This window comes from Mirounga leonina, unplaced genomic scaffold, assembly GCF_011800145.1.
Source record: "Mirounga leonina isolate KUSES-001 unplaced genomic scaffold, KU_Mleo_1.0 Mir_175, whole genome shotgun sequence".
Taxonomy (NCBI): domain Eukaryota; kingdom Metazoa; phylum Chordata; class Mammalia; order Carnivora; family Phocidae; genus Mirounga; species Mirounga leonina.
In genome coordinates, this window is record NW_023270453.1 from 25,120,394 (window position 1) to 25,138,213 (window position 17,820).

General features: G+C 45.7%; 1 protein-coding gene across 4 annotated transcripts in view; it reads left to right on the forward strand.

Moving 5' to 3' along the window:
• Positions 1–17,820, forward strand: part of UBN1 (ubinuclein 1) — a 39,073-nt gene that overhangs the window by 18,756 nt on the left and 2,497 nt on the right. Inside the window, exons 8-17 of one of the 4 annotated variants that reach the window (XM_035022212.1) lie at positions 206–276; positions 1,542–1,671; positions 1,848–1,966; positions 2,201–2,329; positions 2,515–2,661; positions 11,930–11,980; positions 12,079–12,121; positions 13,324–14,643; positions 15,549–15,792; positions 16,079–16,168. In XM_035022212.1, coding sequence (XP_034878103.1) covers positions 206–276; positions 1,542–1,671; positions 1,848–1,966; positions 2,201–2,329; positions 2,515–2,661; positions 11,930–11,980; positions 12,079–12,121; positions 13,324–14,643; positions 15,549–15,792; positions 16,079–16,168 — 2,344 coding nt within the window. The remainder of the gene's footprint in view (positions 1–205; positions 277–1,541; positions 1,672–1,847; positions 1,967–2,200; positions 2,330–2,514; positions 2,662–11,929; positions 11,981–12,078; positions 12,122–13,323; positions 14,644–15,548; positions 15,793–16,078; positions 16,169–17,820) is intronic. The other 3 variants (XM_035022215.1, XM_035022213.1, XM_035022216.1) reach the window with 3 other exon arrangements.

The window sequence follows — 17,820 nt, forward strand, 5'->3', positions numbered from 1 at the left end:
AAAAAGCTGGATATACCAATTGTGGAGTATATAGTGATCATATGTGAACTTAATCTGGGATTAGGGCTGAGTAGGGAAGGGCACAGTGAGGATTTTATCGAATCGACAGGTGTTCTGTAGGGACTGACTGGTCTTGTGCCTGTGGGTGTTTGTGGTCGGTGTGGGGAAAGTGCACTAACGGATGTTACTGTCTGCTGTGAACCAGGCTGCCAGAGCTGCTGAAGGAGAGAGCAGACAGAAGTTCTTCACCCAAGATGTTAATGGCACCCTCTTAGAGTGAGTATCTTTTGTTTCCGAGCATCTGCTGTTACCATGCCTGGCTTGAGCAGGCTGGGGAAATGAGCATTGATTGAACTACATTAACGATGACCACTTATGAGAGAAAAAATGGTTTTTATTATTTATTTATTTTTTTTAAAAGGGGGGGTGGGTACACCAAATATTTGTCTCCAAGAAATGATAGACCTTAAGTAACCTTAGGCAGCGGGTGTTATTAGAACACTGTTATAACAATCATGGCCAGTTGGAAGAGGATTTCTTGCAAATATGAGATGAGAGAGAAAAAAAGTGTTGCTTGCCTGTCTTTGAGAATCCAGAAAAGTAAGAGATAACTTGGTGCAGCCGCAGGAGCCTGCTCTCCTGGGATCATTCTCTTCTCACTCTCACTTCTCCCAAGGGCAGGGTATATAAATACCATCTCGTGGCTCCTCTCCAGGATACCTGAATCTCTGAGATGTTGCACTGTATGAAGTAGATTAAAAAGCAAAAAAAAAAAAAACTGCACATATAAACCCAAACCAGGTTCTTAGTATCCTGCCTTCCAGCTTTGCCAGCTTCTCTCTCTGTTGCATTATTTAGCAGAGGAAGCTTGTGCTCAGCAAGTGAGGATTTTGCACATGTAAGAACAGTTGTCAAGGCTTGGGAATATTCTAGCAAATGACCAGGATGGGGATTGGCCTCCTGGGTCAGGAAGCCTGGACTATAGAGAGCACCTGAGGGTCAGCACACATGAGAGATTTGTGTCAACAATAGCGTGCTGGAGCATGCCAAATACAGAGAACTCAAAGGATTGAAGACAAATATTTTTCTGCTCATTTAGATGGGGACACTGGAGGGATGAGGATTTCCCTGACCTCCTTATTAGGGATAGAACTGGGGAAAAAAGGAAACGCTGTTGGAAGGTATTTCCTGTCTACAGCAAGTAACTCAATCACTTTCATTCTGAAAGCTCTTATGTGAAATTTAGTACTTCAGAGGTGGTTCTCTTGGGTTCTGTTTTCCTGACTACCTTTGAGTTGGTCTTGTCTTTGACCTGAGGGTCTTGAGCTTCCGTACCTAGCCAAGTTCGTCAGGTGTGGGAGTTCTGATTTGGCGACTGCTGGGGATCTGTTGCACTGGTCACTCAGTTACATTGCATGACCGACAGCAGAAGGTTTGATCTATTGTTGGCTCTTAGTTTTCCTTTCTGCAGTAGGATGACCTCATGATGAGAGGAGCTCCAGGGAGCTGCAGGCTCTTGATGACTCTGTTCTGTTCTTCAGCATAGAGGTGCAAACTCGGGAGCTGAGTAGCCAAATCCGTTCTGGGGTGTATGCCTATCTTGCTTCATTCCTGCCCTGCAGCAAGGACACCCTGGTCAAACGTGCTCGGAAACTTCACCTCTACGAACAGGTGGGTGACTGTGGAGTGGAGTCCCTTGGCTTCAGGGCCCAGCGGAGAGGGTGACTGAGTCTTCACAGATGCCACATCTGCAGTTGTCCTGCCTTCGTGCGATTATTCCAGTAGTGTATCCTCAATATAAGGAGTGATGCATAAACCAGTCTTAGGATATGTCCTGCTCTCTGCAGGGGGGGCGTCTGAAGGAGCCTCTCCAGAAGCTTAAGGAAGCCATTGGAAGGGCAATGCCAGAGCAGATGGCCAAGTACCAGGATGAATGCCAGGCACACACACAAGCCAAGGTCGCTAAGTAAGTGTGTCTCCTGGCTCTCACGTGACATTATCCTCTTGCCTCTTCTCTTTCTTTTTTTCCCCCCCCATTATTACATTTGTGAATGAGACTCTTGGCTCTTCTGCAGCATTTTCACCTTCTCTTAGAAGCCCGGGGCGGGGCTTTGGGCAGGGGGGAGGTGGTGGATATGGGAGGAAGTAGTTCTTCCATGGTGGTGACTTTAGGGTCCCATTGGTCCTATTCACACTATAGGATGCTGGAAGAGGAGAAGGACAAGGAGCAGAGGGAGCGGATGTGCTCTGATGAGGAAGAAGATGAGGAAAAGGGGGGCAGGAGGATAATGGGACCCCGGAAGAAGTTCCAGTGGAATGATGAAATCAGGTGTGCCCAAACTGGGACCTTGCCTCATTGGAGGGTTTGTGGGGCCAGTGTCTGAGCATGTTCCTGTGTTTCTAATGAAGGTTAGAATCATTTACTTTAATCAGGGCTGCTGAAAGCACATGATTGAAACCTTGAAAGAAGCATTTGGGGTAGTTTGAAGTTTTTGACTTGTCTCTGCCCCTCAGGGAGCTGCTCTGCCACGTGGTGAGGATAAAGCTGGAGAGCTACGATCTGGAGAGGAACAACAGGACCCAGTCTTGGGAGGACTATGTGAAGGCCTTTCTGGATGCTGAGGTCAAACCTCTGTGGCCCAAAGGCTGGATGCAAGCCAGGTGAGGGCCATGAGCAGCCAGTATGGTCCATGTGGTGAGGAGGTGCATTCTGGCGGTAAAGAAATACTTGAGTGCTTCTGTTGTGCCAGGCCAACAGGGTCCCATCCCTCAGGAGGTCACCATCTAGCTGAATCAACCCCCATCTTACTAGAGTAGCCGGGCGGTGTACGGTTGCTGGGAATGGCTCTTATTCTTCCTTTGAAGAGGGAAGTTATCTGTGGGGTTTTTGTCTTTGTCATTCTTTGTCACACTTCAGCTCCTGGTTGGGGCATGCTCTTCTCACCTCAGTCTAACCTTACCTGTTTTGAGATAATGGCTCCTTGTAGAAGTTGAGAGATAGATTCATCTTGGAAACATCTTCCTGTTCTGAACAGAAGTCTCATTTTCGAGTAGCAGGCTGACTGCTTATTGGAGTTAAGTCCTGACCTTCCATGTTACGTAGCTCAGGTGAATGGACTACAGCTGCCATCCACAGGCAGGAAAGCTGGCTGGAGCTAGTGCTCTTCCCCCCGCCCCCACTGTGGGAAAATAGACTTTACATAAAATTTACCATATTAACCATTTTTAGGTGCATAGGTCCGTGGTTTTTTTTTTAAAGCTTTTATTTATTTATTTGACAGAGAGATAGCACAAACAAGGGGAGCGGCAGGCAGAGGGAGAAGCAGGCTCCCCACTGAGCAGGGAGCTGGACGTGGGGCTTGATCCCAGGACTCTGGGATCATGACCCGAGCTGAAGGCAGCCACTTAACTGACTGAGCCACCCAGGCGCCCCGTCAGTGGTTTTAAATACATTTACATTCTTGTGCAACTATCACCATCCATTTCCATAACTCTTTTGATCTTACAAAACTGAAACTCTGTACCCATTAAACAATAACTTCACATATCCCACCCCTCAGATTCTGTGACCACTGTTCTACTTTCTGTCTATGATTTTGACTCCTCTGAGTACCTCATAGAAGTGGAATCATACAGAATTTGTCTTTGTGTAACTGGCTTATTTCACTTAGTATAATATCCTCAAGGATTTGTCTATATTACACATTACAGAATTGCTTCCTTTTTAAGGCAGAATAATATTCCGTTGTATGTATAGAAGACATTTTGCTTATCCACGCATCTGTTGATACTTAGGTTTCCATATTTTAGCTATTGTGAATAATGCTGTTATGAACTTGGGTGTACAAATACCTCTTCAACACCCTGCTTTCAGTTCTTTTGTGTGTATGCCTAGAAGTGGAATTGCTGGATCATGTGATAATTGTATGTTTAATTTTTTGAGGAACCATCAATGATTTCCATAGTGGCTGTGTCATTTTGCATTTCCACCAACAGTGCACAAGGGTTCCAATTTGCCTACATTCTGCCAGTACTCGATGTTTTCTGGGTTTTTGATGGTAGCCACTGTAATGGACCTGAGGTGATATCTCCCTGAGGATTTGATTTGAATTTTCCTAGTGGTCAGTGGTGTTGAGCATCTTTTCATGTACTAATGAGCAATTTATGTATCTTTTTGAAATGTCTATTCAAGTCCTTCACCCATTTTTTATTTATTTTTTATTTTTTTTAAGATTTTATTTATTTGACAGAGACACAGTGAGAGAGGGAACACAAGCAGGGGGAGTGGGAGAGGGAGAAGCAGGCTTCCCACGGAGCAGGGAGCCGGATGTGGGGCTTGATCCCAGGACCCTGGGATCATGACCTGAGCCGAAGGCAGACGCCTAAAGGTCTGAGCCACCCAGGAGCCGCGTTCACCCATTTTTGAATTGGGTTAATTTGTTTCATTGTTGAGTTTCAGGAGTTCTTTTTGTATTCTGGATATTAATCCTTGACACCCTTAACAGATGTGGTTTCCAGATATTTTCTCCCATTTTGTGAGTTGCCTTTTTACTCTGTGGATAATATCTTTTGGTGCACAAAATTTTTAAATTTAATGAAGTCCAATTTGTGTACTTTTTGTTGCCTGTACCTTTAGTGTCATATCTGAGATAAAATTGTCAGATCCCGTGTCATGAAGCTGAGTTAATTTTTGTATATGGCGTTAAGGGTCCAACTTCAGTTTTTTGCATGTGGTATCTAGGTTTCACAGCACCATCTGTTGAAAAGACTGTCCTTCCTTTATTGGTCTTTGCACCTTTGTCAAAAATCATTTGACCACATGTGTGAGGGTTTTATTTCTGGGCTCTCTGTCCTCTTGCATTGGTCTTTGTGTCTGCCTTTATGTCAATAACACACTGTTTGGATTACTGTGGCTTTTAGTACGTTTTGAAATCAGGAAGTGTGATTCTCCAGCTTTATTCTTTTTCAAGATTATTTTGGCTATTCAGGGTCCCTTGAAGATCCATACGAATTTTAGGATGTGTTTTTCTATTTCTGCAAAAAACACATTAGGATTTTGCTAGCGATAGCATTGAATCTGTAGATTGCTTTGGGTAGTACTGAGATTACAATTCAATAATATTAAGTTGTCCAGTCCATGATGGGTTGTTTCCATTTATTTATGTCGTTCAGTAATGTTTTGTCATTTTCACTGTACAAGTCTCTGAGGTCCTTGATGAGGTTAATTCCTAAGCTTTTCTGTTTTTGTTTTTTTTTCTTTTAATGCTGTTATGAATAGAATTATTTTTGTAATTTCTTTTTAGATTGTTCATTTTTCATGTACAGAAATACAACTGATTTTTGTGTGTGTTGATTTTGTATCTTGCTACTTTGCAAAATTCATTCTAAAATTTTTTGGAATCTTTACAGTTTTCTAAATAAAAAATCATATCTGCAAACAGGGCTCACCTTCTCCTTTACAATTTGGATGCCTTTTGTTTCTCTCTCGCCTAACTGCTATGGTTAGAACTCATAGTACTAGGTTGAAAAGAAGTGGTGAAAGCCTGCATTCTTACCTTGTTCCTGATCTTAGAGGAAATGCTTCATTCCCCATTATGATGTTCCCGGGGGGGGGGGGGGGTTCATATTTGGCGTTTATTATGTGGAGGTATTCCTGTTTCTAGTTTGTTGAGTGTTTTTTTATCATGACAGGGTGTAGAATTTTGTCCTTTGCTTTTTCTGCATCAATTGAAATGATCATGTGGGGTTTTTTTCCTTCATTCTGTTGATGTGGCATATTACACTGATCAGTTTTCATATGTTGAATCACCCTTGCATTCCAAGCATAAATCTCACTTGGTTGTGGGCACCTGGGTGGCTCAGTCGGTTAAGCGTCTGCCTTCGGCTCAGGTCATGTTCCCAGGGTCCTGGGATCGAGCCCCTCATCGGGCTCCCTGCTCAGTGGGGAGCCTGCTTCTCCCTAAACCCCTCCCCCCCCTCGTGAGCTCTCTCTCTCCCAATAAATAAATAAAATCTTTTAAAAAAAACCCAAAACCCTCACTTGGTCATGATGTATAATGTTTTTAATATTCTCCTGAATCCTGTTTGCTAGTAGTTGTTGGGGAGTTTTGCATCAGTGTTAATAGGGGATATTGGTCTGTAATTTTCTTGTGGTGTCTTTGCCTGGTTTTGGTATCAGGGTAATGCTGGCTTCATAGAATGAATTTGTAAGTCTTTCCTCTTCAGTTTTTTGGAAAAGTTTGAGAAGGATTGGTAGTAGTGCTTTACGTATTTGGTTGAATCCACCCATGAAGCCATTATCAGGTCCAGGTCTTCCCTTTGTCAGGAGATTTTTGATAACTGATTCAGTCCCCTCACTACTTACAAGTCTAGTCAGATTTTGTATTTCTTTGGGAAATAGAGAAAGTCTTAGTAGGTTTTGTGTTTGTAGGAATTTGTCCATTTCAACTAGGTAATCCAATTTGTTGTGTGCCGTTGTTCATAGTACTCTCTTAGAATCCTTTTTTATTGCAGAATCAGTAGCAACGTCCCCACTTTCTTTCCTGATTTTGGTAATTTCAGTATCCTCTTGAACATTATTAGTCCATCTAGCTAAAGGTTTGTCAATTGTGTTGATGTTTTCGAAGAACCAGCTTTTGCTCTTACTGATTTTTCTCTGTTGGTTTATTCTGTTTTATTTACCTATGCTCTAATCTGTATTTCCTTCCTTCTGCTTTCTTTAGGTTTAACTTACTCTTTTTCTAGTTCCTTAAGTTGTAGAGTTAGGTTGTTGATTTGAGATTTGTTTTTTACAATGTAAATGTTGATAGCTGTAAGTACTCCCTTTGCATCCTTTGTATCATAAGTTTTGGTATATTGTGTTTTCATTTTCATTCATCTTTAAGTATTTTCTAGTTTCCTTTGTGATTTTTTTCTTTGATTCATTGATTGTTTAAGAAGTATGTTGGTTAATTTCCACAATTTTGTGTATTTTTCAGTTTCACTCATATTACTGATTTGTAACTATATCCTCTGTGGTCAGAGAAGATACTTTGTATGGTGTCTATCTTTTTAAATCTTTCTTTTTTTTAAGATTTTATTTATTTGAGAGAGAGAGCATGAGCAGTGAGGAGGGGTGTAGAGGGAGAGGGACAAGCAGACGCCCCGCTGAGCGGGGAGCCCGATGGGGGACTGGATTCCAGGACCCCGGATCATGACCTGAGCCGAAGGTAGACGCTTAACCGACTGAGCCACCCAGGTGCCTCTATCTTTTTAAATCTCTTGAGACTTAATTCGTGACCTAACATATGGTCTGTCTTGGGAAATGTCCTATATGCACTTGAGAAGAATGTGATTCTGTTGTTGGGTAGAGTGTTCTGTGTATGTTGTTAGATCTAGTTGGTTTACTGTGTTAAGTTTTCTACTGTCTTATTTGTCTTATGTCTGGTGTTCTATCCATTATTGTGAGTGGGGTACTGAAGTCTCCAACTCCTATTGTAGAATTGTCCATTTCTCCTTTTACTTCTGTCAGTTTTTGCTTCCAGCACAGGAATGGTTATAATTATTATATCTTCTTGCTGTTTTGAAGTTTTTATTAATATGTGATGTCCTTCTTTGTCTTGTAATCTTTCTTGATTTAAAGTGTATTTTGTCTGATATCAGCATAGCCTCCCCTGCTCTCTGTGGTTATTACTTGTGTGGAATATCTTCTTCCATCCTTTTGCCTTCAATGTGTTTGTCTTTGGGTCTCAAGTGAGTTCCTTATAGACAGCATTGAGTTGGATCATGTGTGTTTATCCATTCTGCCAATCTTTGTTTTGATTGGAAAGTTTAATCCATTCATATTTAAATTAATTACTGATAAAGGAAGGGCTTGCTTCTATAAGTTCAGTGACCTATAAAAGCTCTGCCCTCTGGGCGCCTGGGTAGCTCAGTAGTTACGCATCTGCCTTTGGCTCAGGTCATGATCCCAGGGTCCTGGGATCAAGCCCCGCATAGGGCTCCCTGCTCAGTGGGAAGCCTGCTTCTCTCTCTCCCACTCCCCCTGCTTGTGTTCCCTCTCTCTCTGTGTCTCTCTCTGTCAAATAAATAAATAAATAAATAAATAAATAAATAAATAAATAAATAAATAAATAAATATCTAAAAAAAAAAAAAAAGGCACTGCTCCCTTATAGTTCTGTCCCCACTTTGGTTGCTGAGGTCACAAAATTACATTTTTAGAGATTGTGTGCCCCAAAACATTAGCTAATAATTTTAAAAATGCATTAGTGTCTTAAATTATGTAGAAAACAAGATTTGGAGTTACAAACCAAAGTTACAGTAATACTAGCTTTTACACTAATAATTGCTGTTTTTTTCTTTAAATGTATTAGTCTCTTAAATCATGTAGAAAATGAAAAGTTCAGTTACGAACCACTGTTAGGAGAACACTAGCTTGTTTTTTTAAAGATTTATTTTATTAGCGCGCATGAGAGAGAGCGCATGCGCTCACACATGTGCAGGGGGAGGGGCAGAGGGAGAGGGAAAGAGAATGTTAAGCAGATTCTGCACGGAGTGTGGAGCCTGATGCAGGGTTCGATCTCATGACCTGAGCTGAAATCAAGAGTCAGTCACTTAACCGACTGAGCCACCTGGGCACCCCAAGAAAACTAGCTTTTATAATTGCCCTTGTATTTCCTTTTTTGTGATCCTTATTTCTTCACATGACTTTTAAGTACTGTCTGGTGTCCTTTTTATGTAACCTCACAGGGTGCCCTTGAGCATTTCCTGCAGGGCAGTCCAGTGGTCACGATGTCCTTCAGCCCTTGTCCATCTGGGAGTATCTTCATATATCCCCCACTTCTGAAGGACAGTTTTGCTGGATATATGATTCTTGTTGGACTTTTTCTTTTAGCACTTTGGATATATTAGCCCACTATCTTCTGGCCTCCAACTTTTCTGATGAGAAATCTGTTGATAATTTTATGTGATGATTTTAGTTCTCCCCTTGGGCTTTCAAGATTCTTTGTGTTTTAAAAGTTTGATGACAGTGTTTCTCTGTGTGTGGTTCATCTTGGAGTTCATCTTGGAGTTCATTGAGCATCTTGGATGTTTATGTTGATCTTTTTCATTGGGGGGTTTTTAGCTGTATTTCTTCCACTGCTCTCTCTGCCCTTTCTGCCATCTCTTCTCCTGGGACTTCTACAGAGGTGGTGTCCCACACATCCCTCTGCTCTGTTCACTTTTCTTCCGTCTTTTTTCTCTCTGTTCCTCAGACTTGGTGATTTCGATTATCCTCTGTTTGCTCACATCTGTGTTTGAACATCTCCAAGGAATTTTTCATTTCAGTTACTGCACTTTAAAGCTCCAGAATTTTCTTCTTAATTTCTTTTTAGGTTTTCTCTCTTTATTGGTATTTCCATTTTGTTCACATATTCTTTTTTTACTTTACATCTTCCTGTAGTTCTTTGAGCATCTGTAAGATCATTGTTTTAAAGTCTTTGTCTAGTGTATTTGCCATTAGGTCTTTTTCAGGAAGAGTTTCTGGGTATTTTCTCCCTTGAATGGCCCATACTTTCCTGTTTGTTTGTATGTCTTATGATTTTTTTCTATGCATGTGTGTGGAGCACTGGACATTTGAATTGAATGTGGTAACTCTAGAAATCAGATTCTCTCACTTTCCCAGGGTTTACTTTTTGTTTGTTATTGCTTTTATTGCTTGGTTTTTTTGGAGATGTAATTGACATATAATATTAGTTTCAGGTGTACAACATAATGGTTTGATATTTGTATGTGTTGTGAAATGCTTACCACAGTAAATCTAGGGATCATCCATCATCTCACATAGTTACAATTTTTCTTTTGATGAGAACTTTTTTTTTAAGATTTTTATTTATTAGGCAGAGAGCACGAGCGGAGGGGAGGGCTAGAGGGAGAGGGAGAAGCAGACTCCTCGCTGAGCAGGGAGCCTAATGCAGAACTCAATCCCAGGACCCTGGGATCATGACCTGAGTCGAAGGTAGGCACTTAACCGACTGAGCCATCCAGGTGCCCTGACGAGAACTTTTTAAGATTGACTCTCTTAGGGGCACGTTGGTGGCTCAGTTGGTTTAGCGTCCCACTCTTGATCTCAGCTCAGGTCTTGATCTCAGGGTCATGAGTTCAAGCCCCACGTTGGAGCCTACTTAAAAAAAACAACAACAAAAAAGGATGCCTGGGTGGCTCAGTCGGTTAAGCATCTGCCTTCGGCTCAGGTCATGATCCCAGGGTCCTGGGATCGAGTTCCTCATCTGGCTCCTTGCGCAGTGGGGAGTCTGCTTCTCCCTCTCCCTCTGCTTCCCCCCCCCACATTCGTGCTCTCTTTCTCTCTCTCTCCTCTCTCTCTCGTAAGTAAAAATCTTTTTTTTTAAAAAAAAGATTGACTCCTTCAGCAACTTTTGAACATGCAATACAGTATTGTTAACTATGGCCCCCATTCTGTATATTGTTTTTGTTTTTGCGAAGGTTGTGGGCGGTCTCTGTGCCTGGGAGCAGCCTGCAGTGTAAACTTAATGTCTTCCCAGGTCTTGTCTGAACCCTTCCTTGGGCACGTATATTCACTTTCTCATTTTTCCCTGTATACACAGTTTTGAATGGTCTGTTTCTTAATATCTGTCTCCTGAAAGTGGGAAAGTGAACAGTGAAGGAGGGGAAAAGGGCACCAGTTTTTCAAATCCCCTGGAAGTCACCTCAGCCAGAGGGGCAAGGGCCTGCCACAGGTGGGTGGTGTGGGCAGGGGTGGGAGGATGACAGCAGTGGCTGCCCACCTCTTTGTCTGCATCTCTGTGATGAAAAGCAGCGGTCAGCAATCAGAGCAAAGATTCCCGATACTTGGAGCACAGGGTCATTTTTGCCCACCCTAGTTCCTGTAAGCTGCTTTGGGGACACATGTATGGCTGCCTGCCATGGGGCTGGGAACAGAAGGCTGCAACTGTGCTAAGAGCTGAAATTGACAGCAATTTACCCTCCAGGCCCTCCCCTATAAGTTGTAAGCCTTCAACATACTCTAGAATTCCAAAATCGTTATTCTAGTTTAAGATTTATTTATTTATTTATTAGAGAGAGAGAAAGTGTGAGTATGTGAGGGAGTGAGGGGCAGAGGGAGAGGGAGAGAGAATCTTCAAGCAGACTCCACTTTGAGTCTGAGCCAAATCAAGAGTCGGACGCTCAACCGACTGAGCCACCTAGATACTCCCAAAATAGTTGTTTTAGATTCTATTAGTGCAGTTGTTGTCCAGGTGGGTAGACAATTCCCAGTGCTTCCTACTCCACCATCTTCCCAGGATCCAAAGCATGGAGCCTTTCTTTGTGTCCCTTCTTTAGGTGGACTTGCTCTTTTCTTTAGATTGAACACCTGAAAGTGCATGGGGGGGGCGCCTGGGTGGCTCAGTTGTTAAGTGTCTGCCTTCGGCTCAGGTCATGATTCCCGGGTCCTGGGATTGACCCCACATTGGGCTCCCTGCTTAGCAGGAAGCCTGCTTCTCCCTTTCCCACTCCCCCTGCTTGTGTTCCCTCTCTTGGTCTCGCTCTGTCAAAAAAATAAATAAAATCTTAAGAAAAAAAAAAAAAGAAAGTGCATAGGGAGGGGCATAAAGAAAATTCTGTTGTTTCTCTGGAGAAAGACGTGCTGTGGTCACTCCACATCTCACTCTTGGAAGGGATGAGAATCAGCAATAAGGAAAGCACTCCTGCCTTTAGGGGAAAAATCACTGTGAGAAATTTTGCGGCAAACCCATAGCTTTTTTGGGTCACTCCTAGACTGTTTGCTTTCCAGTGGCCAGTGCAGCCATTTTAGGAATTAAGCTCACCAGGCCACTGACATTTAAGGTGTAATAGCCACTGAGTACCAGGGATGGTAGGAAAGCTCTAGAAGCAGAGAGCCTGCCTTCAGGAGGTTTCCACAGACTGCCTAGTGTTCTCTCTCTGTTTCAGGACTCTGTTTAAGGAGAGCAGACGAGGCCATGGGCACTTGACATCAATCCTGTGAGTGTCTCAGTATTTTCTCTTCTCGGGGCGACTGTTATTTTCACCTCCTTTGTGGATCTCCTCTAAACCGTTTCTGTGTTCATTCCTTTGAACAGGGCCAAGAAAAAAGTAATGGCCTCTTCCAAAATCAAGATGAAGGTGAGTCAGCCTGCTCAGGTCATGTGCTCTTCTCCTTTCTCTCCAGCCATGCGTATGAAACCTCTTAAGTGACTAGAGCAGCTCATTGAGGTTGGCTGGACTGGGGGACAGCTCTTCAGGATGGCACCTTTGAGGCTGTCCAAGAGGCAGCCTGGCCCATCGCAGGAGCCTAAGGTTGGCAGGGCAGAGACCTGAGCCAGGCCACTTAGTACCTTCTAGCCTTAGTTCTAGGAGACAGTACCCTATCTGGCCTGTTCCTGGGGGGGGGGTGGTGGTGGTGGTGGTGGTGGTGGTGGTGGTTGGATTTCAATGAGGTCTTCCTGACAGTCCTCTGAGGAGTGAAGAGCCCCTGCAGATGTGAAGGTCGTATAGTGTGATGATACTCTTTTCGTGAAAGAACACTGCTAGCCAGGTGCAGGTTTGCCTGGAGCTGTACCAGAAGGGACAGGTGGCTTTGTTGTGTTTGCCTGGTGGAGATGGGGGGAACTGAAAACCATCTTAGGCATTGCAGAAGCCTTTCAATGTAGTAAAAATTGCTGTTTTACTGAAATTTTTAACAGCTAATGTGGCTTTATAGTGTCCTTAACTGTACATAAACAGTCCATGAGAATAAGCTGTGTAAACTCTGTATTCTAAAGTATCTGTTGAGGTCCTACAGTGTCTAGGACAAATTGCATTAAGCACTTGGAATGTGAGAGTGATGAGGTAGACCCTGTTCCCACTCCTGTGACAGGACTTTTCCTTTGCACCCAACTGAGGAGACAGATGCTGGAGAAGACCAAGGAGGAGAAGAAAGCTAATTTAAGGCAATTCTCATGCCATGCATCATTTTCTGATTGCAGCTGGGAGTACTCTGAGACAGTGTGTGCCCAGTAGGGAGAGCATCTCTTTGCTCGAGTCTTACGCTTTTTCAGAAAGAGAGAAGAAGAGTTTCTTTGTGGGTGGATGGGTCCCTAGCAAGAAAGCATGCTTGGTAAGCCCAGCCCCAGCCAGCCAGACAGGAGCCAGAGGGGGTGAAGGAGTTCAGCACTTTCAAGTCCAAGCAGGTGTGGCAACCGCTCTCTTCCTGTCTTGTTTTGTGATTGTACAGGAAGACCTGGTTCTTTGGGCCTTGTGGTGTTCTCACATTTGTGTTCTCACCACAGGGCCAGTGTTGGCACCTTTGGACATTTCTAAACATCAGAATTCCTGCTTTCCTTTAGGAATCATCTACTAAGCCTGATAAAAAGGTTTCCATCCCACCAGGCCAGATTGGCGGCCCCCTGGCTTTGCCTTCAGAACACCCGGGAGGAGGCCTGAGCACTGGGGCTGCAAACAGGGAGCTCTCAGCCCAGGCATCTGGCAGCCTTGCTAATCCTGCTCCTATCAACCTGGAGGACTCGTTGGATGGAGACTTGATCCGTAATTCAGCCTCCTCATTGGAGGTGGTGTCTAAGGAACTGGCTGTGCTGAGCAGCAGAGCAGGTGGGAGCTCTGAGTTCCCACTGCCGGCACCCTCAAAAGCACCTGCAGAGAAGATGGTGGGCGTCGTGTGTTCAGAAGAGAAGAGGAACTTTCCAAAGCCCAGCCCTTCTGCTCCACCAGCCTCTAGTTCCCTGCAGTCTCCCCTCAATTTTCTGGCCGAACAGGCTTTGGCACTGGGGCAGTCCTCTCAGGAGACAAAACCAGAGAGCTCTGGCTACAAAGAGCTGTCCTGTCAGGCCACGCTCAGCAAGGGCCTGTCGGAAGTGCACCAGTCCAAAGCAAAGCACCATGGCTTGCCACGGACGCCTCATGCACCCCAGGCGGCAGCTCCTGTGCCTGGCCCCCAAGTCAAAGTCTTTCATGCAGGCACTCAACAGCAAAAGAGCTTCACCCCTCCAGCTCCTTTTGTCAATAAGCTCCAGGGCCCAAAGCCTTCCTCCCCGCAGTGCCATCGTTCCCTCCTCCAGCTTGTGAAGACAGCAACCAAGGGCCAGAGCTTCCATCCCTCCACGCCGGCCTCTTCAGGAGGCACACCAGCCTCTAGCAGCAACTCTCATAAGACCCCAGCCTCGTCCTCCACTGCCCTGAGCCATCCAGCAAAACAGCACTCAGCCAGCTCTTCAGGGCCATCTTACAAGAATAGTCCCTTTGCCAGCTCGGTCTCTAAACACGGGGTTTCTTCTGGCAGCTCTTCCTCTGGAGGAACACCAGTCCAGAGCTCTGCTTCCGGGAACCTGCTCCCCGGCGTACAGCCTCCCTCCACAGGACCGTCTGCCAGCAGACCTGTCCCAGGCTCTGCAGTGAAAAAACCACCTGTTTCCCAGAAGCTGACCCTGGTGGCCCCTCCAGGTGGTCCAAGTGGAGACTCCAGTGGTGGGACCCAGGGAGTGGCAAAGCTACTGACCTCCTCCCTGAAGTCCAGCGCGGTTAGCAGCGTGACATCGTCTACCTCCTTGCCAGTGAGTGTCCTGGCACAGCAGCGTGCCCCTCGTGGGTCTTGTGGACAGGGCCGCTTGCCTTGCCCTGCTCGGAGAGTGAGATCTGACACTGAAGGTCAGGTAGGAACAGTGAGCCTGGAAATTGGAAGGAGGACTGGGCTTCCTGTTTTCAGGTCTTTACTTTTCTGGTGGTAGGAATCTTAGGAGAGCCTGAAACTTCTCTTGAGGATGAGCAGAGGGAAAGGCCTGGTTTGCAGGGATGCTATGATCGTGGGTGGCATAGAACGAGCCACAAAACTCCTTTCCTATCTCATAGCTCCTACTTGTCCATCTCTCCAAACAAGTAAACGAAATGCTGTCACCGCTCAGATCATCAGCTTTGTGGAGATGTTCATGCCTCAGGAAGAGTGACTCTTTTGGTTGGGTTTTAAAGGATTCTGCAGGTCAGACAGAGGCAGTTTGGCAGAGTCCAGTGGTTAATGAGGCTTGCCTGTGGGTAATTACAAGAAGTTTGGATGCAGGTTGGGGGCATGGGAGAGAGCAGTTGTTTTCTTTTTTCCAGTACGTAAAAGGATTATGTGTTTACAAAGACAAAACTATAGAAAGGTATGTTCAGCAAGGTCTCACCTGCCTCTATCCTGTCCTAGCACCCCTGCAAGGTGACTATATTCCTTAGTTTCACATTTTTCCTGTTTTTTCTAAAAACATACAAATATATGTATGTTTTATGTATATAAATATGGACACACCAGTGTGTGTCATCTGTGGATATCTACAGAAGATATCCTTCCTTTCTTGCACAAAGGAGGCATAGTTAATACCCAGCTTTTTAAGTGAACACTGTCCTAGGAGCCATTCCACGCCAGTTCAGAGGCTGTCCTCTTCCTTCCTCTGGGGTGGCAGAGCACGGGGCACCTTTCTGAGGGGTGGTCTACGAGTGGGTCCCCGCGTCCGTTTCCAGCCTTGGTCTGTGTGTGAGCTGCGGACGGAGCTGGCGTTCTGACCATGCTGTGTTTCCTCCCCAGAAAGGAACGAGTGGGGCTGTGCTACTGGCCAGCTCCTCGCCCTTAAATCTGCTGTCTGCATCCTACAAGTCCGGCAGCCCGAAACTGCCCGGAGCCATGAACTCCAGCTCCCTGGGGATCATCTCCCAGTTTCCCCTCCACGTGCTCTCCTTCAGCGCCGAGTCCTCTGCGAAAACAGGGGTTTCCAAGGATGCCATCGTCACGGGTCCTGCCCCTGGGACATTCCACCATGGCCTCAACCATAGTAAGTGCTGCTCTCGTTTCTCCTCATGCTGGAGGGACAGAAGGTTCCCCAGCGCCTGTGCCCCCATTGATGAGTTCTGTTGTCGTGTGCTGGGTTCCTGTGTTTTGTCTGGTGTGTGACCATGGGCAGCGTTCCTGGGATCCATGCTGAGCCCTCCCTCCCCTTGGGGTTCTCACCCAGAACCGGTCCAGTAGGTTGTCTGGGCTCTCAACCGCTGAAGCAGCTTTTCTGTTCCTGTCTTCAATGTGTGTGTTTTGTTCTTTTCTCCCCTCCTGTTTTCTCTCAGGTCTCCTGGCTGGCTTGCACTCCAGCCCACCCCGTGCAGCGCCTCTCCCACACGCTGCCGTGTCCACCCACATCCCGCAGAGTCTGCCAGGTAATTGCCAGGTGATCAGAGTGCCGTGCATCCCATACCGTCATTCTGCTCCCTACCCATTAGATGCCTTGTCTGCTGCCAGGGAGTTCAGTGTCTTCAGCTTGCTGTTACAGTGTCGTCCTGGTTTGTCCTTCAAGACTCTGGCTCTTCGGGTACTCAGACCGACAGAGGCTTCCACTTTGAAATTTCCCCTCGTTCCCCACTTGGAACTGCCACTGGGTCAGCCTTACCCTGTGTGATCACAGGGGAAGTTGTAATGGCCTCTGTGTGAGGCAGGTGAATTCCCTTAGCTAAAGTTGGTGCTCACATCGGTGCTAATACCCAAGGGCTAATTGGGGCACTGAAAGGCCTTTACGTTTAAGCTGCTGCACCTTCCAGGTGCTGCCAGCTAAACTTATAAGTGAAAGGGAGAGCCCAATCAGCAGCAAGGTCACAGGGACAAGGTCTTAGGAGGGACCCTTACTTGTGATATCAGCCTGTGTGCCAGAGAGGAACATCTTTCATTTGAGTTCAGGGGTGAAGGCAGACATTAGGGAGCACAGCAGGACCTGGGGCAGCATTCCTCTTCTCTTCCTGCTTTTCATCTCTGTAGGTCAGTAGATTTCAGAAAGGGATGTGGTATTGCTGTGAGAAGGCCACACAGATGCTCCAGCTGGCACCTTCCTAGTAAGTGATTGGCCTCGCCCTGTGCTGGAACATGATTCGTAAACACGCCTAATGGCACACTGGTGGGAAGCCTCATGGGATCTTGGTTTTGGCCTACTGTGCTCTTCTTACTACTCTAGACCTGCTCCAGAGAGGACTGGGGATGCTACATCAGTCAGGGGAGAGCCATTCTTCAGGAAGCTGAGCCTGGGTAGCCCTGGTGCACAGGTGCCGGGGTGGGAGTAAGACAGGGAGCTTGCCTGGCTGGGCATGCCTGTGGCCTGACGATTCCCAAGTCTGTGTCTATCTCCAGATTTGCTATGGATCTCTGGCCCCCGTGTTCCAAGGCTGATGCATTCCTAGTGAACACCACAGGCCATCTGGGCATAAGACTGGACTGAAAATTTTCAAGATGGAAATTTTGCTTCTTTAGAGAAAGGAACCAAGGGGCTAAGCTTCCTGGATCAACAGTGACTCCATTTTCCTCTAGAGAAGCCACAGCTACAGCGCACTTACTCTGCAAACTGGCGGCTGCTGTAGTAGCTAAGAGGATAAATATGGGGGTCACAGAGCCACCTAGGTGAGAGTGTGTGGTTTGAAGGATGGCACATCACAGTGCCTAAGAGATGCTCCACTTAGCAGAAAGAGCATAGTTAGTCGGGCCTTTCCTCTGAAGAGGTCACAATTTCCGTGGCACATGGAATGTCACACTTTCAAACAGAAACAAAATAATTGAAGAGCCATTGGAACATGACTGTTGGCCTGTGATATTTTCAACAACAGAAAAAAGGAAAAGCACTTTCCTGTACCCTCTCTGTCTCCTTTAGCCCTTCTTCACGTAGGAGGATTACATTGAGTGGTTGTAAATGAAAAGCTGCCTGCTTATTTCAGCTGTGTGGCTGTGTCTGCTTTGCTTTCTTTCCCATGCAGACTCGGAATGCTAGCACCTTTGAACTTGTCTTTGTAGGGCCTGAGGGTTTTGATGGTGAGAGTGCTCACTGCTGCTT